Source organism: Arachis stenosperma, chromosome 4, assembly GCF_014773155.1.
Source record: "Arachis stenosperma cultivar V10309 chromosome 4, arast.V10309.gnm1.PFL2, whole genome shotgun sequence".
Classification (NCBI taxonomy): domain Eukaryota; kingdom Viridiplantae; phylum Streptophyta; class Magnoliopsida; order Fabales; family Fabaceae; genus Arachis; species Arachis stenosperma.
Genome location: NC_080380.1, coordinates 102,903,068 through 102,928,696, shown reverse-complemented (window position 1 = coordinate 102,928,696; position 25,629 = coordinate 102,903,068). Strand labels below are relative to the sequence as shown.

Here is a 25,629-nt window from a genome sequence, read left to right as displayed (position 1 = left end):
TCTTGTTAGCAACCTTAGTATCATGGAGCATTTCTTTAAATTCTGCTAACTGTTCAGTCATCAGGAGTAGTTGTTGATTAAGCTCATTCATCTGTTCTTGAGGATCAGGATCAGTGACTACTGCCATGACCTCTTCTTGTGGAACGAATTCCTTGCTAGAATATAAGTATTGGTTTCTAGCAACAATGTCTATAAGCTCTTGAGCTTCTTCAATTGTCTTCCTCATGTGTATAGATCCACCAGCTGAGTGGTCTAAAGACATCTGAGCTTTTTCTGTGAGCCCATAGTAGAAAATGTCTAACTGTACCCACTCTGAAAACATTTCAGAGGGACATTTTCTTAGCATACCTCTATACCTCTCCCAGGCATCATAAAGGGATTCATTATCCTCTTGTTTAAAGCCTTGGATGTCCAGCCTTAGCTGTGTCATCCTTTTTGGAGGGTAAAAATGATTCAGGAATTTTTCTGATAACTGTTTCCATGTCTTTATGCTTGCTGTAGGTTGGTTATTTAACCACCTTTTTGCTTGATCTTTTACAGCAAATGGAAACAGTAACAGTCTGTAGACATCCTGATCTACCTCTTTATCATGTATTGTGTCAGCAATTTGTAAGAACTGTGCCAGAAACTCAGTAGGTTCTTCCTCTGGAAGACCGGAATACTGGCAATTTTGCTGCACTATGATAATGAGTTGAGGGTTTAGCTCAAAGCTGCTTGCTTTGATGGGAGGTACACAGATGCTACTCCCATATGCAGCTGTACTGGGGTTGGCATAGGACCCCAGAGTCCTTCTGGACTGATTAATTCCACTTAAGTCCATAATAGACAAAAGGGAAATGAGAATAATTGCAAAGAGATGAATTTTGTTTATTTTTTATTATTATTATTATTATTTTTTTGAAATAACCGAAAAATTAAAATAAAATAAAATAAAACAAAAGGAAAATAAAATAAAATTCGAAAATTAAGAATAGAATAAGATCAAAGCAAATTGGGAACTGAATCAATTAGTAAAGAAAAAGATTTTGAAAACAGCAATTAAGAAGATATGATTGAAAAATTTTTTTGAAAAAGATTTGATTCTTAAAAAGAGGAAAGAGAAAAACACAAAAAGACACCAAACTTAAAATTTTAGAAAATCAAACACTAATTTTTTTCGAAAATTTTAAAGGAAAAACACAAAGAGGACACCAAACTTAGAACTTTTATGAATCAAAAAGGGCTAAGAACATGCAAGAACGAAAATTTTAAAAGAAAAACAAACGCATGCAATTGACACCAAACTTAGAATATGAAACTAGACTCAACTAAAAAGACTCTAAACCAACAAAAATAAAAAAAATCCTAATCTAAGCAACAAAATAAACCGTCAGTTGTCCAAACTCGAACAATCCCCGGCAACGGCGCCAAAAACTGGTGCACGAAATTGCAATAACACTTTTGCAATCCCGCACAACTAACCAGCAAGTGCACTGGGTCGTCCAAGTAATACCTTGCGTGAGCAAGGGTCGATCCCACGGAGATTGTCGGCTTGAAGCAAGCTATGGTTATTTTGTAAATCTTAGTCAGGATATCAGAAATTATCAGGATTGATTGTAAAAAGCAAAAGAACATGTAATGGTTACTTGTACTGCAGTAATGGAGAATGGGTTGAGGTTTGGAGATGCTCCATCTTCCGAATCTCTGCTTTCCTACTGTCCTCTTCATCAAACACGCATGTCTCCTTCCATGGCAAGCTCGTGTAGGGTCTCACTGTTGTCAGCAGCTACCTCCCATCCGCGCAGTGAAAGCTAATGCAAAGCACTCTGTCACAGTGCCGCCAATCACCGGTTTGGTTCCCTCCCCTACCGGAATAGAATCACTCTTTTGCGTCTGTCACTAACGCCCAGTAGGTTACAGGTTTGAAGCACATCACAGTCATTCAATCATTGAATCCTACTCAGAATACCACAGACAAGGTTTAGACCTTCCGGATTCTCTTGAATGCTGCCATCAGGTCCTGCCTATACCACGAAGATTCCGATTAAAGAACCCAAGAGATAACTACTCAATCTAAGATAGAACAGAGGTGCTTGTCAGGCACGTGTTCATGGTTGAGAATGATGATGATTGTCACGGATCATCACATTCATCCGGATTAAGAACAAGTGTTATCTTAGAACGGAAGCAAGCATGATTGAATAAGAAACAGTAGTAATTGCATTAATCCATCAAGACACAGCAGAGCTCCTCACCCCCAACCATGGGGTTTAGAGGCTCATACTGTGGAAAGAACGTGTATGAAATGTTATGAGGTCATAAGGTTCTGATTACAATGTCAAAAGGTCCTATAAGTAGTAAACTAGTATCCTAAGGTTTACAGAAATGAGTAAATGACAGAAAAATCCACTTCCGGGCCCACTTGGTGTGTGCTTGGGCTGAGCATTGAAGCTTTTATGTGTAGAGACGTTTTCTGGAGTTAAACGCCAGTTCTCATGCCAGTTTGGGCGTTTAACTCCAACTTTTAATCCAGTTCCGGCGTTTAACGCTGGAATTTCTGAGGCCGGATTGCTACGCGGGTTTGGGCCATCAAATCTTGGACAAAGTATGGACTATTATATATTGCTGGAAAGCCCAGGATGTCTACTTTCCAACGCCGTTGAGAGCGCGCAAATTGGGCTTCTGTAGCTCCAGAAAATCCACTTCGAGTGCAGGGAGGTCAGAATCCAACAGCATCTGCAGTCCTTTTCAGTCTCTGGATCAGATTTTTGCTCAGGACCCTCAATTTCAGTCAGAAAATACCTGAAATTACAGAAAAACACACAAACCCATAGTAAAGTCCAGAAAAGTGAATTTTAATTAAAAACTAATAAAAATATATTAAAAACTAACTAAAAGATACTAAAAACATACTAAAAACAATGCCAAAAAGCATACAAATTATCCGCTCATCAGATGCCAATCATTCTAAACTTCAAGGGATGAAGTGAGATGCCAAAACTGTTCAGAAGCAAAAAGTTACTAGTCTCGCTCATCTAATTAGAATTGAGCTTCATGTAAAACTCTAAGATTGCCTCTTGATCTTTGTGCTATCCTATTTTATTTATCTAGTTGCTTGGGGACAAGCAATAGTTTAAGTTTGGTGTTGTGATGAGCGGATATTTTATACGCTTTTTGGGGGTGTTTTCACATAGTTTTTAGTAGGATCTAGCTACTTTTTAGTACATTTTTATTAGTTTTTATGCAAAAATCACATTTCTGGACTTTACTATGAGTTTGTGTGTTTTTCTGTGATTTCAAGTATTTTCTGGCTGAAATTGAGGGACCTGAGAAAAAATTTGATTCAGAGGCTGATAAAGGACTGCATATGCTGTTGGATTTTGACATCCCTGCAATCGAAATGAAATTTTTGGAGCTACAGAAGTCCAAATGGCTCGCTCTCAATTGCGTTGGAAAGTAGACATCTACGGCTTTCCAGCAATATATAATAGTCCATACTTTGCCCAAGTTTAGATGACGCAAACTGGCGTTCAACGCTAGCTTTCTGCCCTATTCTGGCGTTAAACGCCAGAAACAAGTTACAAACCAGAGTTAAACGCCAAAACAGGTTACAAACTGGTGTTTAACTCCAAGAATAGCCTATGCACATGAAAGCTTCAATGCTCAGCCCCAGCACACACCAAGTGGGCCCCAGAAGTGGATTTCTGCACTATCTATCTTAGTTTACTCATTTTCCGTAAACCTATGTTACTAGTTGAGTGTAAAAACTACTTTTAGAGATTTATTTCGTACCTCATGACATTTTACATCTGAATTTGTATCTTTGACGGCATGAGTATTTAAACCCCATGGTAGGGGCTGAGGAGCTCTGCTGTGTCTCGATGAATTAATGCAATTATTTCTGTTTTATATTCAATCACGCTTGTTTCTATTCTAAGATGTTCATTCGCATTTCAACATGATGAATGTGATGATCCGTGACAATTATCACCATTCTCAACCTATAAATGCGTGCCTGACAATCACTTCCGTTCTACCTTAGATTGAATATATATCTCTTGGGTTTCTGGTTCACGAGTTTGACTGCCTCTCCTGACAACAGAGCGTTCAATCCGTGAGTCTAGAGTCTTTGTGGTATAAGCTAGAACCAATTGGCAGCATTCCTGAGATCCAAAAAGTCTAAACCTTGTCTGTGATATTCCGAGTAGTGATACGTAAAAATTAGATTTCACGTAATTACCGGCAAGTATACCGGGTCGTATCAAGTAGTAAAACTCACTTAGGGTGAGGTCGATCCCACGAGGATTAATGGATTAAGCAAGCAATAGTTAATTAATTGTTCTAGTTAGACGATTCATGTTTGAGTGATAAGCAACAAGAAATGTAAATGACTTGAAATTAAATAAAAGCAATAAAGTGCAAGAAAAATAAATGACAAGAAATTAAAGTGCTAAAAATTAAAGTGCAAGAATGTAAATTGCAAGGAATAGAAAGTACAAGAAAGTAAAGTGCAAGAAAGTAAATGACTAGAAAGTAAAACCAAGTGAAGTATTTCTACAAACACTTGGAAGGCATAAATGTACCAAAGTAAAGAAAGCCATAAATGTGCATAAGTAAATGACAAGAATTTAAAGAGAACAATTAAATGACAAGAATTAAAGACAAGAAGTAAATAACAAGAATTAAGAATGAAATTAACATTGGGATCAAGAGATATTGCATTCTCAAGATCAACAATTTTCATCTCCACTTCAATCATGCAATCATTGATCTCTTGGCAAATCATAAGTAATCAAACCCCAATCTCTTGGTGATTTGATTTCTCTTAACTTGATCAATTGCCAATCTCTTGATCTAATTGCTCATGAGAAGAGATGAAGAATGGTCTCTAATTTAGAGCCACACAACCCTCAAGATTTCAATTCAAAGTGATTACATCTCACATATCAAGCTAAGAATTATCAATCAAGAGAGTTGTGAGAGAAGAGCCTCAAACTAAATTCTATGACTCCTTTCTCAAGTTCATCATAGAATTTAAATAGATATAATCCCTCTCTCGATAGTAATTAGATCTTTGAAGCACAAAGACTCTCTCTAAAGAAACAATGAAAAAAGAATTGAAGATGAAGAATGAAAATAAATCAACCCATTAAATTGCAATAGAGCTCTCTTTCCCAAATGTTGGAAATTAGAAACTCATCATAACAAAAATATTTACAAAAGTGTGAATGAAAGAAAATGGAAGAAGAGAAGAGAATGAGAGTGAAAGGGGAGTGGAGTCACCTCCACCCCTCCATGGTGTGTCTCAAATGATGAATCTAAGGCCCTATTTATAAGCTACCTAAATTACAAATTCAAATGAAATTACAATCAAATGCAAATTTCCTAATTACTTCTAGATGATTCTTGTGGCCTTGATTGATTGTTACTTGTGGCTTGACTTGGACTTGTGAACTTTTAACTCCCTTCATAGAAGCTTGAAACATTGAAGAATAAATGAAGGGATTGGAGTATTTGGAAGTGGCCCAATGTGGAGTGTCATTGAAGTGGCATTTTGGGCTTTTGAAGGTTTGGAAAAACCTTACACGCTGAAGTATTGGTCTGTTTGGGTCTCCAAATTGAATGTCTACTATAGACTATTATATATCTTTGAAAAGCCCTAGATCTCAGCTTTCCAACGCCGCTGGAAGCATGTCAATTGGACTTCTCTAGCCCAAGTTATGATCTTTTGAAGGTGAAGAGGTCAGTCTGGCGAACTGCAGGGACTTGTTTTACGCTGAAATTGTGAAGCTAAACGAATAGCAATTTGTCCCCTCAAATCAGTGTCAACTATAAAGTGTTATATATGGTTGGAAAGCTCTAGAAGTCTACTTTCTAATGACACTGAGATCACTTCATTTGGAGCTTTGTAGCTCGAGTTATTCTTGTTGGAGTGTGAAGAGGTCAGGGTTGCAAATCCTCTTTGCTTCTCTTTGAGTTTGTTTCCAACTTTTTGCCACCTTGGGAGTGTGCTTCCTCTATTAGTGCTTTTATTGCTTCATTTTCCATAATTTCCTACAAAATTTATTAACTCAAGCAATCAAAGCAATATTCAATTTAATCACCAAAACACTCCCATAATTAAGCATTATGAATTGATTTTTATATGAAAAAGCATAGAAAAACATAACATGATGCGTAGTCATCAAGTAGGATCTGGGAGGGGATGTCTGTGACGAGCTTCAAACTCACGAACGTTAGACGTAATGACAGACGCAAAAGGATCACTGGATCCTATTCCAACACAAGTGAGAACCAACAGATGATTAGCCATGTACATGGACCCTTTTTACTGAGAGGACAGCTGGTAGCCATTGACAACGGTGATCCACCAACTTACAGCTTGCCATGAAAGGAGACCTGCGTGCGTGAAGAAGAAGACAGTAGGAAAGCAGAAATTCAAGGGACAGAGCATCTCCAAAACTCCAACCCATTCTACATTACTGCATAACAAGTAATTATTTAATGTTCTTTTATTTTTCGCAATTAAAACTAAGAACCCTATTAATATCCTGACTTAAGAATAATAAGATAACCATAGCTTGCTTCAAGCCGGCAATCTCCGTGGGATCGACCCTTACTCATATAAAGTATTACATGGACGACCCAGTGTACTTGCTGGTTAGTTGTGTGGAATTACATAGTGTGAGTGTAATTTTCGTGCACCAGCTATATCTCACATGAGTGTCTTGAGAGTGCTTGTCCACCCATTTAGACTTGTCACTTTTAAGTGTGGGTTTCTTTGAAGACCTCCTCGTGGGTTGGTGTACGGCCCAACTGCTTCTTCTGTTCCACATAAAACACAAAATAAGAAAACTTTTACATAAATAGATGTCTATTAAATAAGATCTAAAGCCAGTCAAATTATGTTACCATCCTCTTTATAGTTGAGCTCAATTGAATAGAACCACCGCAATGGACAGAACCACCTAAGAGTGACGCTCGATTCTCCCTTGCTTTTTTCCTTATATTTTTCCATTTCTCATTTGTTTCCCAGTACCTTTCCAACACATTTTTTAAGCAGGAATTAGCCATTCGTGGGCTGTATCCACACCTTCACGGATATCTGATATTATTTGGCTAAATCACTTACTTGTCCTATACTTGAAAGCCCTCCACCAAAACTCATCATCATCATCATCAATAAGAAAGTGGCTCTGCACATACTCATTAAGTTGCTACTTATAAGATTCAAATCACATGAACAATATTCAATCAAGTTATGATTAAAGACAAGTTATGATTAAAAAAGAAAGAACAAAGAAAACAAAGAGCACGTTACTCTCTCACTTTGACTATATTACTACAAATAGAAATTGGTGCTGTTATTGAAAACTAGGGCCTGTGTTAAGCCAAATTTAAAATAGTTTCTCACTTGTTCTATAAATCAAAATAACAATCAACTATCAACTAATCACCTACTATATTTCAATCCAAAATAATTTTATTCAATCCAACACTTTTACCTTCCACTCATTAAACCAAAGCTTCTTTGTCGAAAGAGGGACATCTCCAAACTTTTTGTACGGTTTATCATATAGTTTCTTGATGATCTCTGTAATCTTCTAAGAATCAGGAGGGAAAGATAACCAACTGATAATTTCATAAAGAATTGACAAGTTAGGAAACTAAAAAAAACAGTTTTAAGTCATTAGCACTTTAATCTGAAATTAAAATATAGTAGTAAACACATATCTTTAGTCTATTAGCACTTTAATCATAATCAGGAAGCATATAACTAGTGAAAATATATACAAACAAAATTCAAATAGATGTTACTATTTTAGTTATGGAGATATCCAAAATTTACCTTGTTTTTCCATCAGGAACCAATCTTTCTTTTGTGACACTATTAGGAACCGATGCAGTCTTTGATGGAGGAGATGTACTAGAGCTTCCAGGTGTCTCTGAATCAACTAATAGACTAAAATTGCAAAGCGAAGGAGGAATCGAAATTGGAGGAGGGGGTGGAGGAGGGAGACCCATACATCTTGGACTAGGCCAACTTGGTGGAGGAAGACCCGTGTAGCCTGGATTAGGTACCATCAAATACGGTTGCTGGCTAAGTGGTCCTGACTGAAAATCTGGCACAACTGAAGTCCCAAAAGAAGTGGAGGTGGTTGAAATAGCGGCTGCGGCAGTAGTGTGAGAACCTCTATGACCCTTGACCCGAGGAGCCATGACCTACATATATATTAAAGACAATATTAAAATAATATTAAAGACAAATAAATACTTTATTATCTGATATTTATTTCTGAGCAACCCAGCAATGATTTCTGTGCGTGGCTGCACACCATACAGTGTAATGTGTTGTAGATCTGGTTGGAGAATGAGTGAGAGACTCAGGATATGGCTGTCTCCAATTTTTAGTCCTTATCCTCTACCTATCTCCTAATAACAAGTGTGCCACAAGCATAAATTTTATGCACAAAACTCAAAAGGTTGATAGAATACAATTGACAGCAAGATAAACTTTCATCTGATTCTGTTCTGAGAGGAAAACAAACTCAATTTAAGAAATAGGTCATGACTAACATATTAATGAACTTAATTTTCAGAAATAAACCAAACAACTTCTCAATTTATTTTGTCCTATTTCCTTCCTTCACAAGTCTCTGGCTAACCCTCACCTCATACCAGTGATACAAGATGAAAGGAAGAAAAAAAAGTAAAAAAGCACAATGCAGATGCACCGGTTCACCTGTATTCTCTTCTATGCGAAGAACAAAATATCTGTAGAATATAAGTAAAAATATTAAGCATTTGGATATACAAAATTGTATAATAACAAATTAACAAGCAAACGCTATCAACAGTCTAAAAAATGACCTGCTGCTGTCAATAACTGGTTCCATAAATACAGGATTTCACGACACTCAGTGACTCGAATAGAACTATAATTAGTTTTTAAAGTAACTAAACAATTCTATAGTACGTGGTCTGTTTTGAAAGTTATGATCAAGTTAATAGTTACCTTGTCAGTCTCACGTTGTAATGTCAATATGTGAAGGGAAGTCTTAATTTGCATTGAATTCAATTGTGCATGTTAATGATTTAATTTCATTGATTTTCAGAGACTATACACAATGAAAGATAAGGCTGACAGTTGAGAATATTACAAGATTTAATCAACTTGTTTAAAATATCAAAGTCTCACATCAGGATGTATAAACAAATTAAGAACAATATATGTAAAGAACAATATAAGCTAAAACAATACAAGCTAAAAAATGATTGCCCTATTAAAAATCAATATCATCATCAAAGTCTGCAACATCATCATATTCATTTTTATTAGCCCCAGAACTAGAGCCAATGGACAATTCGACAATGTGGTCCTTTCCAAATGGAGACTTAAGACTGATAGGAGGCTCGGTGTCAGAAATCCTAGAAGGATTGCTCTCATTCGCTTGATAAGCTACATCATTCTCTTCCTCGTTTTCCTCTACATGTACATGACTGATTTCAATTCGACCTCTTGGTTTAGTGTTTACAACAACACGCCACATAGACTTGCAATTTCCAGGATAAGGTAAGTAGTAAACTTGTTTAGCTTTTTGGGGCGACAATGAAAGGATCATAGTGGTGATATCTTTTACTATGGTTGACTTCAGTTATTTTGTAGTCATTATGAATACGTGTTCTATTTGGACGACTTGGATCATACCATTAACATTTGAACAAACAACTCGATTAGAGTCACTACCAGTGTATTCAAGCTCGAGTATATCTTCTAATACTCCAAACCAATCACTTTTCCCGTTGCCTTGGTCACCTTTAACAAATACACCGGTGTTATTGATTTTTCTCCTTTTGCCCTTGCAAGGGTATGAAATGTATATCCATTTACTTTATAAATTGGATAACTTGTTGCTTTGTTTGAAGGACTCCAAGAAAGTGATTGCAAACCAGGATCAATAATTTCATTGCATTGATTTTGAACCCAGTTAGAAACATGCAACAAATTATTTAATAGAAGTGATATGTGATGCAAATCTTTAGTTAGAAACCTTTACAATAAATAATATGAATTTATGCACTTACATATGATGCAAACCAAGGGGGAAATTGGTCATCGCTTTCTCCAGGACAAGTTTCTTTCCAAAACCTTGATGAAAGTAGGACTAGAGTTTATAAGCTATGGGATTCGTTAGTAGAACAAGTGTAATTAACTGTTTAATAAAAGATTTGGGCACTTACATATAGAAAGGGCTAACTTTTCTTTCATTGAGTAGAATATGCAAATGAGCTGCGGCCTTGTCTCGTTCATCTAACCAATGATCTTTAGATTTTCCAACCTTTGACTAGGTCTATTAAATATTGATAAAGAAGTTTTAATTGTGTCTCCACCGTCATCATTTCTTCCCGCACGGGTTTGCCTCAATAAGATATGTGGTTCAAAGTAGAAAGAAACAAAACTTGAAGTCTCCTTTGCCAAGAAAGCCTCACAAATCGAACCTTTAACCCTTGCTATATTTTTCACTATTCGCTTGAATGCTCCTATCACCCGTTCAAACGGATACATCCACCTATATTGGATAGGTCCACACGCACGTGCCTCATATGCTAGATGAATTGGCAAATGCTCCATCACATTAAAGAATCCCGGGGAAAATATCCTTTCTAACTTGCAAAGAATAATGGGAATATTCTTCTCCATAACCTCTAAATCATGAACCTTGAGGGTGGTTGAGCACAAGTCTTTGAAAAACTGGCTTAACTTGGTAAGAGGCTTCCATATATTTGTAGGTAGTTCTCTGAATGCAGTTGGAAGCAAGCACTGCATAAAAATGTGACAATCATGGCTCTTCATACCAATAAACCTCCCCTGGGAAACACTTACATATCTAACAAGGTTAGATGCATAACCATCCGGAAATCTAAGTTGTTTCACCCACCTATACATGTCTTGTTGTTGTTCAGAAGTTAAAATATAAGCTGCCTTAGTTTGGACCAACAATTATCACCGACATGCTGCAAATGTAAATCTGGACGCTTGCACAGTTCAGTCAGGTCTAACCTAGCCTTTTCACTGTCTTTAGTTCTATCTGTGTTCATAACAGTATTCATTATGTTATCAAGCACATTCTTCTCTATGTGCATTACATCAAGACAGTGACGAACCAGGTTATCCTTCCAATAAGGTAACTCCCAAAACACACTTTGCTTAGTCCAATTGTGAGTAATACCATACTCTCGCAATTTGATCCACTTTCCATTATCTGATATCTTCCCAAGTCCTTTAACCCTTTGCCAAATTTCCAAACCACTTAATCTGGTAGGAGCCTCTTCACTTTCTATTTTATTCTTCCTGAAGTCATTCTTATTGCGCCTATAAGGGTGGTTTATCGGCAAAAACCTCCGATGACAATCAAACCATGATGCCTTGCCTCCATGTGATAGTGTAAAAGACTTGGTATCGTCCATGCAAATAGGACATGACAATCTTCCTTGTGTCATCCACCTAGACAACATCCCATAAGCCAGAAAATCATTGATAGTCTACATCAATGCTGCCTTTAAGACAAAATTCTTCTTTTCTACAATATCATATGTCAAAACACCAGGATCCCACAACTCATTTAATTCGTCAATCAAGGTCCCAAGAATACATCAATGTTGGCTTTAGGGTTATTAGGACCAGGTATTAAGCAAGTCAAGAACAAATAAGGATCTTTCATACACATTCCAGGATGTAAATTGTATGGAATTACAATTACGGGCCAACAAGAATAAGGCTTGCTAAATTGGATATTTGGGGTAAACCCATCAGAGCAAAGACCTAACCTAATGTTTCTAGGTTCCAAAGCAAAATCAGAGTGGATACAGTCAAAGCTTTTCCATGCCTCCCCTTGTGACAGATGGGTCATCATGCCATCATCACGTTGGTTTTTTATATGCCACATCATGTGCGGAGCTGAACTCATTGACGCATAAAGCCTTCGAAGTTGGTGCACGAAATTGTGATCTCAATGGCACCAACAACTTGGTACGCACAATTGTAATATCACTCTTCTTCACAACTTCACACAACTAACCAGCAAGTGCACTGGGTCGTCCAAGTAATAAACCCTACGTGAGTAAGGGTCTATCCCACGGAGATTGTCGGCTTGAAGCAAGCTGTGGTCATCTTGTAAATCTCAGTCAGGCGGATTCAAATGGTTATGGAGTTTTGATAATTGAAAGATAAATAAACATAAAATAAAGATAGAGATACTTATGTAATTCATTGGTGGGAATTTCAGATAAGCGTATGGAGAGGCGTTATTCCTTCTGAATCTCTGCTTTCCTACTTCATTCATCCAATCCTTCATACTCCTTTCCATGGCAAGCTGTATGTTGGGGGATCACCATTGTCAATGGCTACCGTCCGTCCTCTCAGTGAAAATGGTCCAAATGCGCTGTCACCGCATGGCTAATCATCTGTCGGTCCTCACTCATGTTAGAATAGGATCCATTGATCTTTTTGCGTTTGTCACTATGCCCAACACTTGCGAGTTTGAAGCTCGTCACAGTCATCCCATCCCAGATCCTCCTCGGAATACCACAGACAAGGTTTAGACTTTCCGGATCTCAAGAATGCTGCCAATTGATTCTAGCTTATACCACGAAGACTCTGATCGTGAACCAGAAGGCTAAGAGATATGCATTCAAGCTTGTTTGCATGTAGAACGGGAGTGTTTGTCAAGCACGTGTTCATAAGTGAGAATGGTGATGAACGTCACATAATCATCACATTCATCATGTTCTTGTGTTTGAATGGATATCTTAGAACATGAATAAGCATGAATTAAATAGAAAACAGTAGTACTTTGCATTAAAACTCGAGGAACAGCAGAGCTCCACACCTTAATCTATGGTGTGTAGAAACTCCACCGTTTAAGATACATAAGTGATAAAGGTGCAGGCATGGCCGAGAGGCCAGCCCCCAATGTCTAAGATCGCATAAACTGATCAAAGATAGATACCAAGATGAAAAATACAATAGTAAAAAGTTCTATTTATACTAAACTAGTTACTAGGGTTTACAGAAATAAGTAAGTGATGCAGAAATCCACTTCCAGGCCCACTTGGTGTGTGCTTGGGCTGAGCATTGAAGCTTTCACGTGTAGAGGTCTTTCTTGGAGTTAAACACTAGCTTTGGTGCCAGTTTGGACGTTTAACTCCAACTTTTATGCCAGTTCTGTCGTTTTGATGCCATTTTATGTCATCAAAACTCGTGAAAAGTATGGACTATTATATATTGTTGGAAAGCTCTGGATGTCTAATTTCCAATGCAATTGAGAGCGCGCCATTTGGAGTTCTTTAGCTCCAGAAACTCTATTTCGAATACAGGGAGGAAAGAATCCAACAGCATCTGCAGTCCTTTGTCAGCCTCTGAATCAATTTTTTGCTCAGGTCCCTCAATTTCACCCAAAAAATACCTAAAATCATAGAAAAACATAAAAAATCATAGTAAAGTCCAGAAATATGAATTTTGCTTAGAAACTAATAAAAATATACTAAAAACTAACTAAATCATACTAAAAACTATATAAAAACAATGCCAAAAAGCGTATAAATTATCCGCTCATCACAACACTAAACTTAAATTGTTGCTTGCCCCCAAGCAACTGAAAACAAAATAGAATAAAAAGAAGAGAATATACAATGAATCCCACAGTATCAATGAAACATAGTTCTAATTAGATGAGCGGGGCTTGTAGCTTTTTGCTTTTGAACAGTTTTGGCATCTCACTTTTTCCTTTGAAATTCAGAATGATTTGCATCTATTTAGAATTTTAGATAGTGTTATTGATTCTCCTAGTTCAGTACGTTGATTCTTGAACACAGCTACTTTATGAGTCTTAGCTGTGACCCTAAGCACTTTGTTTTCCAATATTACCACCGGATACATAAATGCCACAGACACATAACTGGGTGAACCTTTTCAGATTGTGACTCAGCTTTGCTAAAGTCCCCAGTTAGAGGTGTCCAGAGTTCTTAAGCACACTCTTTTGCTTTGGATCACGACTTTAACCACTCAGTCTCAAACTTTTCACTTGGACCTGCATGCCACAAGCACATGGTTAGGGACAGCTTGATTTAGCCGCTTAGGCCTGGATTTTATTTCCTTGGGCCCTCCTATCCATTAATGCTCAAAGCCTTGGATCCTTTTTACCCTTGCCTTTTGGTTTAAAGGGCTATTGGCTTTTTCTGCTTGCTTTTTCTTTTTCTTTTCTCTTTTTTTTTGCCATTTTTTTCACTGCTTTTTCTTGCTTCAAGAATCAATTTCATGATTTTTCAGATTATCAATAACATTTCTCTTTGTTCATCATTCTTTCAAGAGCCAACAACTTTAACATTCATAAACAACAAGATAAAAAATATGCACTGTTCAAGCATTCATTCAGAGAACAAAAAGTATTGCCACCACATCAAAATAATTAAACTAGTTTCAAGATAAAATTTGAAATCAAAGTACTTCTTGTTCTTTTGTAATTAAGCACATTTTTCATTTAAGAGAGGTGATGGATTCATGGAGTTATTCATAGCTTTAAGACATAGACACTAGACACTAATGATCATGTAGTGAAGATACAAACATAGATAGAACCAACAGCATAATGCCGAAAAATAGAAAAACAAATAGACAAGGAGATTGAGGAATGAGTCCACCTTAGTGAGGGTGGCGTCTTCCTTCACTTGAAGAACCAATGGTGCTCTTGAGCTCCTCTATGTCTCTTCCTTGCCTTTGTTGCTCCTCCCTCATAGCTCTTTGATCTTCTCTAATCTCATGGAGAATGATGGAGTGCTCTTGGTGTTCCACCCTTAATTGGTCCATGTTATAACTCAAGCTTTCCAAAGAAGTGTTGAGTTGCTCCCAATAATTGTATGGAGGAAATTGCATCCCTTGAGGCATCTCAAGGATTTCTTGATGAGGGACTTCCTCATGCTCTTGTTGACTGCCATGAATGGGCTCTCTAGTTTGCTCCATCCTCTTCTTAGTGATGGGCTTGTCCTCTCTAATGAGGATGTCTCCCTCTATGACAATCCCAGCTGAATAGCAAAGGTGACATATGAGATGAGGAAAGGCTAATCTTGCCAAAGGTGAGGACTTGTCAGCCACATTGTAGAGTTCTAGAGGTATGATTTCATGAACTTCTACTTCCTTTCCAATCATGATACTATGGATCATGATGGCCCGATCCACAGTTACCTCAGATCGGTTGCTAGTGGGAATAATAGAGCGTTGGATGAACTCTAACCATCCTCTAGCCACAGGCTTAAGATTTGGTCATCTCAATTGAACCGGGTTGCCTCTTGAGTCTTTTTTCCGTTGAGCTCCTTCTACACAACTAACCAGCAAGTGCACTGGGTCGTCCAAGTAATAAACCTTACGCGAGTAAGGGTCGATCCCACGGAGATTGTTGGTATGAAGCAAGCTATGGTCATCTTGTAAATCTCAGTCAGGCGGATTCAAATGGTTATGGAGGATTAATGACTAAAAGATGAATAAAACATAAAATAAAGATAGAGATACTTATGCAATTCATTGGTGAGAACTTCAGATAAGCATATGGAAATGCTCTGTCCCTTCCGTCTCTCTGCTTTCCTACTGTCTTCATTCAATCCTTCTTACTCCTTTCCATGGCAAGCTGTATGTTGGGCATCACCATTGTCAATGGCTACAGTCCCGTCCTCTCAGTGAAAATGTTCAACGCGCTCTGTCACAGCACGGCTAATCAGCTGTCGGTTCTCGATCATGTCGGAATAGAATCCAATGATTCTTTTGCATCTATCACTAGCGCCCCACAATCACGAGTTTGAAGCTCGTCACAGTCATTCAATCCTTGAATCCTACTCAGAATACCACAGACAAGGTTTAGACCTTCCAGATTCTCTTGAATGCCGCCATCAATTCTAGCTTATACCACGAAGATTCTGATTAAGGAATCCAAGAGATAAACATTCAAGCCTTGTTTGCTTGTAGAACGGAAGTGGTTGTTAGGCACGCGTTCATAAGTGAGAATGATGATGAGCGTCACATAATCATCACATTCATCATGTTCTTGGGTGCGAATGAATATCTTAGAACAAGAATAAGCTGAATTGAATAGAAGAACAATAGTAATTGCATTAATACTCGAGGTACAGCAGAGCTCCACACCTTAATCTATGGTGTGTAAAAACTCCACCATTGAAAATACATAAGTGATAATGGTGATCATTGGCTTTGGCCCCAGAGAGGGAACCAGAAGAACCAAGATGAAAATACAATAGCAAAAGGACTTATTTATAGAGAACTAGTAGCTTAGGATTTACAGAAATGAGTAAATGACATAAAAATCCACTTCCGGGCCCACTTGGAGTGTGCTTGGGCTGAACATTGAAGCTTTCATATGTAGAGACTTTTTTTGGAGTTAAACGCCAGCTTTTGTGCCAGTTTGGGCGTTTAACTCCCATTCTTGTGCCAGTTCCGGCGTTAAACGCCAAAATTCTTGAGCTGACTTAGAACGCCTGTTTGGGCTATCAAATCTCGGGCAAAGTATGAACTATTATACATTTCTGAAAAGCCCAGGATGTCTACTTTCCAACGCAATTGAGAGCGCGCCAATTGGGCTTCTGTAACTCCAGAAAATTCACTTTGAGTGCAGGGAGGTCAGAATCCAACAGCATCTGCAGTCCTTTTCAGCCTCTGAATCAGATTTTTGCTCAGGTCCCTCAATTTCAGCCAGAAAATATCTGAAATCACAGAAAAACACACAAACTCATAGTAAAGTCCAGAAAATTAAATTTTAACTAAAAACTAATAAAAATATAATAAAAACTAACTAAAACATACTAAAAACATACTAAGAACAATGCCAAAAAGCGTATAAATTATCCGCTCATCACAACACCAAACTTAAATTGTTGCTTGTCCCCAAGCAACTGAAAATCAAATAAGATAAAAAGAAGAGAATATGCAATGAATTCCAAAAACATCTATGAAGATCAGTATTAATTAGATGAGCGGGGCTTTTAGCTTTTTGCCTCTGAACAGTTTTGGCATCTCACTCTATCCTTTGAAATTCAGAATGATTGGCTTCTATAGGAACTCAGAATCCAGATAGTGTTATTGATTCTCCTAGTTAAGTATGATGATTCTTGAACACAGCTACTTTATGAGTCTTGGCCGTGGCCCAAAGCACTCTGTCTTCCAGTATTACCACCGGATACATACATGCCACTAGGGGTGGCAAAATGGGTCGAGCCCGCCGGGCCGATCCGCAAAACCCGCTAAAAAAGGCGGGTCGGGCTAGGATTTCGAGCCCGCCAAATTAAAAAAACCCGCCAAACCCGCACCGCAAAATTGGCGGGTTTTGGCGGGGCGGGGCGGGCCGGTCCGCCGGGCCGAAGCTTTATATTTTTCTTTTTTTTTATTAAATAAAATAGTGGTTACTATTATAAAATTAATAATTATAGAATTTTTAAACACTTTTTTTTCATTTTTTGTTTTTATTCTTCTTTTAGTTATTAACTTTATTTATTTTATTTTATAATTTTGTATATATGCTCAAATTATGTGACTTATTTTTTAAAATAAAGATGATTTTATTGACAAATATTATTTTGAACAATTTTATTGAAGTTAAAAATTAAAAAAAATAGTAAACAAATTATATTATAATTTGACTATTTTTTATTTGTATTTTATTTTTTAATTATTATTTTTTGGTTAATTTTAATGAATTTTATTTTTCAAAAAAAAAAAAGTCAAGCGGGCTAGCCCGCCAACCCGCCAATCCGCCATAAAGCGGGGCGGGCTAGCATTTTGAACCCATTTTAGTTGGCGGGGCGGGCCGGTCCGTCCCGTTTATGAGGCGGGCCTAGGCGGGGCGGAGCGGGTTGGGGCGGGCCGGCCCGCTTTGCCACCCCTACATGCCACAGACACATAACTGGGTAAACCTTTTCAGATTGTGACTCAGCTTTGCTAGAGTCCCCAATTAGAGGTGTCCAGGGTTCTTAAGCACACTCTTTTTTTTTTGGATCATGACTTTATTTTTACCCTTGCCTTTTGGTTTTCTTTTTCCGCACATAATCTCTCTTTTTTTTTGTATTCACTGCTTTTTTCTTGCTTCAAGAATCATTTTTATGATTTTTCAGATCCTCAGTAACATGTCTCCTTTTTTCATCATTCTTTCAAGAGCCAACATTCATGAACAACAAATTCAAAAGACATATGGACTGTTTAAGCATACATTCAGAAGTCAAAGTATTGCCACCACATCAAAATAATTAATCTGTTATAAAATTCAAAATTCATGCAATTCTTCTCTTTTTCAATTAAGAACATTTTTCATTTAAGAAAGGTGATGGATTCATAGGACATTCATAACTTTAAGGCATAGACACTAACATACTAATGATCATAAGACACAAGTATAGATAAACATAAGCATGAAAATTTGAAAAACAGAAAAATAAAGAACAAGGAGATTAAAGAACGGGTCCACCTTAGTGATGGCGGCTTGTTCTTCCTCTTGAAGATCTTATAGAGTGCTTGAGCTCCTCAATGTCTCTTCCTTGCCTTTGTTGCTCCTCTCTCATGATTCTTTGATCTTCTCTAATTTCATGGAGGAGAATGGAATGTTCTTGGTGCTCCACCCTTAGTTGTCCTATGTTGGAACTCAATTCTCCTAGGGAGGTGTTGATTTGATCCCAATAGTTTTGTGGAGGAAAGTGCATCCCTTGAGACATCTCAGGGATTTCATGATGAGTGGGATCTCTTGTTTGCTCCATCCTTTTCTTAGTGATGGGCTTGTCCTCATCAATGAGGATGTCTCCCTCTATGTTAACTTCAACTGAATTACAGAGGTGACAAATGAGATGAGGGAAGGCTAACCTTGCCAAGGTAGAGGACTTGTCCGCCACCTTATAAAGTTCTTGGGATATAACCTCATGAACTTCTACTTCCTCTCCAATCATGATGCTATGGATCATGATGGCCCGGTCTATAGTAACTTCGGACCAGTTGCTAGTGGGAATGATTGAGCGTTGGATAAACTCCAACCATCCCCTAGTTACGGGCTTGAGGTCATGCATTCTCAGTTGAACCGGCTTCCCTCTTGAATCTCTCTTCCATTGAGCGCCCTCTTCACAAATGTCTATGAGGACTTGGTCCAACCTTTGATCAAAGTTGACCCTTCTAGTGTAGGGGTGTTCATCTCCTTGCATCATGGGCAAGTTGAATGCCAACCTTATATTTTCCAGACTAAAATCTAAACATTTCGCCCGAACCATTGTAAACCAATTCTTTGGGTCCGGGTTCACACTTTGATCATGGTTCTTGGTGATCCATGCATTGGCATAGAACTCTTGAACCATTAAGATTCTGACTTGTTGAATGGGGTTGGTAAGAACTTCCCAACCTCTTCTTTGGATCTCATGTCAGATCTTCGGATATTCACTCTTTTTGAGTTTGAAAGGGACCTCGGGGATCACCTTCTTCATGGCCACAACTTCATAGAAGTGGTCTTGATGCACCCTTGAGATGAATCTCTCCATCTCCCATGACTCGGAGGTAGAAGCTTTTGCCTTCCCTTTCCTCTTTCTAGAAGTTTCTCCGGCCTTAGATGCCATAAATGGTTATGGAAAAACAAAAAGCAATGCTTTTACCACACTAAACTTAGAAGGTTTGCTCGTCCTCGAGCAAAAGAAGAAAGAAGAGAGTAGAAGAAGAAGAGATAGAGGAGATGGATGTGGCTTTGTTTTTCGGCTAAGGGGGAGAAGTGGTGTGTAGGTTGTGTGAAAATGAAGGAGTGAAGATGGGTTTATATAGGAGTGGAGAGGGGTTGTATAGTTCGGCCAGTATAGGTGGGTTTGGGAGGGAAAGTGGTTTGAATTTGAATGGTGAGGTAGGTGGGGTTTTATGAAGGATGGATGTGAGTGGTGAAGAGAATGGTGGGATTTGATAGGTGAGGGGTTTTTGGGGAAGAGGTGTTGAGGTGATTGGTGAATGGGTGAAGAAGAGAGAGAGTGGTGGGGTAGGTGGGGATCCTGTGGGGTCCACAGATCCTGAGGTGTCAAGGATAATTCATCCCTGCACCAAGTGGCGAGCAAAAATGCTCCTTCTGCCAATCCTGGTGTTAAACACCGGGCTGGTGCCCATTTCTGGCGTTTAACGCCAGCTGCTTGCCCATTCCTGGCGTTAAACACCAGTCTGGTGCCCCTTTCTGGCGTTAAACGCCCAGAATGGTGCCAGACTAAGCGTTAAACACACATTTGCTGCCCTTGTTGGCGTTTAAACGCCAGCAAGTTTTTCCTCCAGGGTGTGCTATTTTTCTTTCTGTTTTTCATTCTATTTTTGCTTTTTCAATTATTTTTGTGACTTCACATGATCATGAACCTACAGAAAACCTAAAATAACAATGGAAAATAGATAAATATAACATTGTGTTGCCTCCCAACAAGCGCTTCTTTAATGTCAGTAGCTTGACAGTGGGCTCTCATGGAGCCTCACAGATGTTCAGAGCAATGTTGGAATCTCCCAACACCAAACTTAGAGTTTGAATGTGGGGGTTCAACACCAAACTTAGAAGTTGGTTGTGGCCTCCCAACACCAAACTTAGAGTTTGACTGTGGGGGCTCTGTTTGACTCTGTTTTGAGAGACGCTCTTCATGCTTCCTCTCCATGGTTACAGAGGGATATCCTTGAGCCTTAAACACAAAGGATTCTTTATTCACTTGAATGATCAATTCTCCTCTGTCAACATCAATCATAGCCTTTACTGTGGCTAGGAAGGGTCTGCCAAGGATGATGGATTCATCCATGCACTTCCTAGTCTCTAGGACTATGAAATCAGTAGGGATGTAATGGTCTTCAACCTTTACCAGAACATCCTCTACAAGTCCATAAGCTTGTTTTCTTGAATTGTCTGCCATCTCTAGTGAGATTCTTGCAGCTTGCACCTCAAAGATCCCTAGCTTCTCCATTACAGAGAGAGGCATGAGGTTTATGCTTGACCCTAGGTCACACAGAGCCTTCTCAAAGGCCATGGTGCCTATGGTACATGGTATTGAGAACTTCCCAGGGTCCTGTCTTTTTTGAGGTAATCTCTACCTAGTCAAGTCATCCAGTTCTTTGGTGAGCAAAGGGGATTCATCCTCTCAAGTCTCATTACCAAATAACTTGTCATTTAGCTTCATGATTGCTCTAAGGTACTTAGCAACTTCCTCTTCAGTGACATATTCGTCCTCTTCAGAGGAAGAATACTCATCAGAGCTCATGAATGGCAGAAGTAATTCTAATGGAATCTCTATGGTCTCAGTGTGAGCCTCAGATTCCCATGGTTCTTCATTAGGGAACTCATTGGAGGCTAGTGGACGTCCATTGAGGTCTTCCTTAGTGGCGCTCACTGCCTCTTCCTCCTCTCCAATTTCGGCCATGTTGATGGCCTTACACTCTCCTTTTGGATTCTCTTCTGTATTGCTTGGAAGAGTGCTAGGAGGGAGTTCAGTAACTTTCTTACTCAGCTGACCCACTTGTGCCTCCAAGTTTCTAATGGAGGACCTTGTTTCAGTCATAAAACTTTGAGTGGTTTTGATTAGATCAGATACCATAGTTGCTAAGTCAGAGTGGCTCTGCTTAGAATTCTCTGTCTGTTGCTGAGAAGATGATGGAAAAGGCTTGCCATTGCTAAACCTGTTTCTTCCACCATTATTGTTGTTGAAACCTTGTTGAGGTCTCTGTTGATCCTTCCATGAGAGATTTGGATGATTTCTCCATGAAGGATTATAGGTGTTTCCATAGGGTTCTCCCATGTAATTCACCTCTTCCATTGATGGGTTCTCAGGATCATAAGCTTCTTCTTTATATGAAGCGTCCTTAGTACTGCCTGGTGCAGCTTGCATTCCAGATAGACTTTGAAAAATCATATTGACTTGTTGAGTCAATATTTTGTTCTGAGCCAATATGGCATTCAGAGTATCAATCTCAAGAACTCCTTTCTTCTGATTCGTCCCATTGTTCACAGGATTCCTTTCAGAAGTGTACATGAATTGGTTATTTGCAACCATTTCAATGAGTTCTTGAGCTTCTGCAGGCGTCTTCTTCAGATGAAGAGATCCTCCAGCAGAGCTATCCAATGACATCTTGGATAGTTCAGACAGACCATCATAGAAGATACCTATGATGCTCCATTCAGAAAGCATGTCAGAAGGACACTTTCTGATCATTTGTTTGTATCTTTCCCAAGCTTCATAGAGGGATTCACCTTCCTTCTGTCTGAAGGTTTGGACTTCCACTCTAAGCTTACTCAATTTTTGAGGTGGAAAGAACTTTGCCAAGAAGGCATTGACTAGCTTTTCCCAAGAGTTAAGGCTTTCTTTAGGTTGTGAGTCCAACCATATCCTAGCTCTGTCTCTTACAGCAAAAGGGAATAGCATAAGTCTGTAGACCTCAGGGTCAACCCCATTAGTCTTGACAGTGTCACAGATTTGCAAGAATTCAGCTAAAAACTGATGAGGATCTTCCAATGAAAGTCCATGGAACTTGCAATTCTGTTGCATTAGAGAAACTAATTGAGGCTTAAGCTCAAAGTTGTTTGCTCCAATGGCAGGGATAGAAATGCTTCTCCCATAGAAGTTGGGAGTAGGTGCAGTAAAGTCACCCAGCACTTTCCTTGCATTATTGGCTTTGTTGTTATTTTCGGCTGCCATGTCTTCTTCTTATTTGAAGATTTCTGTTAGGTCCTCTACAGAGAGTAGTGCTTTAGCTTCTCTTAGCTTTCGCTTCAAGGTCCTTTCAGGTTCAGGATCAGCCTCAACAAGAATGCTTTTGTCTTTGTTCCTGCTCATATGAAAGAGAAGAGAACAAGAAAATATGGAATCCTCTATGTCACAGTATAGAGATTCTTTGAGATGTCAGAGGAAAAGAAGAATAGAAGGAGGAGGTAGAAGAAGAAGAATTCGAACTTATCAAGAGAGATATAGTTCAAATTGTGCATTTGAGGAGGAGTGTTAGTCCTTAAATAGAAGGATGTGAGAAGAGGGGAAGGATTTTCGAAAATTAAGGTGAATTAATTAAAAGAAATTTTAAGAAATGGTAAATGATTTTCGAAAAATAAGATTGGGAAAGAAATAAAGTGATTTTTGAAAAAGATTTTGAAATTAGAAATCAAAAAGATATGCTTGAAAAATTAATTTTGAAAAAAAATGTGATAAAAAGATATGATTGAAAATATATAGTTTTAAAAAGATATGATTGAGAAGATATGATTTGAAAAATAATTAAAAGAATTTGATTTTGAAAATTAATGACTTGGCTAACAAGAAATTTAAAGATATGATTCAGACATTAAACCTTTCTCAATAGAAAAGGCAACATACTTGAAATGTTGAATCAAATCATTAATTGTTAGCAAGTATTTTTGAAAATGGAAAGAAATTGATTTTGAAAATATATGATTGAAAAGATATGATTTGAAAAAGATTTGATTTTGAAAAATTATGAAAACTTGAAAAAAATCTGAATTAAAAAAAATCTTCCCTCTTATGCCATCCTGGCATTAAACGCCCAGAATGGTATACATTCTGGCGTTTAACGCGCAAAATGCTACCCTTTTGGGTGTTAAACGCCTAGCCAGGTACCCTGGCTGGCGTTTAAACGCCAGTTTTCCTTCCTCACTGGGCGTTTTGAACGCCAGCTTTTTCTGTATAATTCCTCTGCTGTATGTTCTGAATCTTCAATTCTCTGTATTATTGACTTGAAAAGACACAAATTAAAAATTTTTTGGATTTTTAATAATGAGGAATAATCAAAATGAAACTAAGATCAAATAAACAATGCATGCAAGACACCAAACTTAGAAGTTTGTATACTATTGACACTAACAAATTGAGAATGCATATGAGAAACAACAAAACACTCAAGACAAGAGAATTTAAAGATCAGAGTAAGGAAATCATCAAGAACAACTTGAGGATCAATGAAGACACATGAATGGATTCGAAAAATGCAAGAAGAATAGAAATATGCAATTGACACCAAACTTAAAATGAGACAATAGACTCAACAAGAAACATAAAATATTTTTTTGGTTTTTATGATTTGTAATTTTTTTGGTTTTTTTTTTGAATTTTTCGAAAATAAGAAGTAAAAAGCTTTAACATAAAATAAAATTACCTAATCTGAGCAACAAGATGAACCGTCAATTGTCCAAACTCGAACAATCCCCGGCAACGGCGCCAAAAACTTGGTGCACGAAATTGTGATCATCAATGGCGCCATCAACATGGTACGCTCAATTGCAATCTCAACTCTTTATCACAACTTCGCACAACTAACCAGCAAGTGCACTGGGTCGTCCAAGTAATAAACTTTACGCGAGTAAGGGTCGATCCCACGGAGATTGTTGGTATGAAGCAAGTTATGGTCATCTTGTAAATCTCAGTCAGGCGGATTCAAATGGTTATGGAGGATTAATGACTAAAAGATGAATAAAACATAAAATAAAGATTGAGATACTTATGCAATTCATTGGTGAGAACTTCAGATAAGCGTATGGAGATGCTCTGTCCCTTCCGTTTCTCTGCTTTCCTACTGTCTTCATTCAATCCTTCTTACTCCTTTCCATGGCAAGCTGTATGTTGGGCATCACCGTTGTCAATGGCTACAGTCCTGTCCTCTCAGTAAAAATGTTCAACGCGCTCTGTCACAGCACGGCTAATCAGCTGTCGGTTCTCGATCATGTCGGAATAGAATCCAGTGATTCTTTTGCATCTGTCACTAACGCCCCACAATCGCGAGTTTGAAGCTCGTCACAGTCATTCAATCCTTGAATCCTACTCAGAATACCACAGACAAGTTTTAGACCTTCCGGATTCCCTTGAATGCCGCCATCAATTCTAGCTTATACCACGAAGATTCTGATTAAGGAATCCAAGAGATAAACATTCAAGCCTTGTTTGCTTGTAGAACGGAAGTGGTTGTTAGGCACGCGTTCATAAGTGAGAATGATGATGAGCGTCACATAATCATCACATTCATCATGTTCTTGGGTGCGAATGAATATCTTAGGACAAGAATAAGCTGAATTGAATAGAAGAACAGTAGTAATTGCATTAATACTCGAGGTACAGCAGAGCTCCACACCTTAATCTATGGTGTGTAGAAACTCCACCGTTGAAAATACATAAGTGATAATGGTGATCATTGGCTTCGGCCCCAGAGAGGGAACCAGAAGAACCAAGATGAAAATTCAATAGCAAAAGGTCTTATTTATAGAGAACTAGTAGCTTAGGGTTTACAGAAATGAGTAAATGACATAAAAATCCACTTCCGGGCCCACTTGGAGTGTGCTTGGACTGAGCATTAAAGCTTTCATGTGTAGAGACTTTTCTTGGAGTTAAACGCCAACTTTTGTGCCAGTTTAGGCGTTTAACTCCCATTCTTGTGCCAATTCCGGTGTTAAACGCCAGAATTCTTGAGCTGACTTGGAACGCCTATTTGGGCCATCAAATCTCGGGCAAAGTATGAACTATTATACAATGCTGGAAAGCCCAGGATGTCTACTTTCTAACGCAGTTGAGAGCGCGCCAATTGGGCTTCTGTAGCTCCAGAAAATTCACTTCGAGTGCAGGGAG

General features: G+C 38.3%; 1 protein-coding gene across 1 annotated transcript in view; it reads right to left on the bottom strand.

Moving 5' to 3' along the window:
* The window catches only part of LOC130975258 (uncharacterized), a 28,158-nt gene extending 19,282 nt beyond the window's left edge, over positions 1-8,876 (bottom strand). Inside the window, exons 1-5 of the mRNA XM_057900074.1 lie at positions 8,851-8,876; positions 8,715-8,754; positions 7,829-8,202; positions 6,892-7,018; positions 6,769-6,804 (exon numbers count right to left, since the gene is read on the bottom strand). Coding sequence (XP_057756057.1) covers positions 6,769-6,804; positions 6,892-7,018; positions 7,829-8,202; positions 8,715-8,754; positions 8,851-8,876 — 603 coding nt within the window. The remainder of the gene's footprint in view (positions 1-6,768; positions 6,805-6,891; positions 7,019-7,828; positions 8,203-8,714; positions 8,755-8,850) is intronic.
* Positions 8,877-25,629: the final 16,753 nt, after the last annotated feature.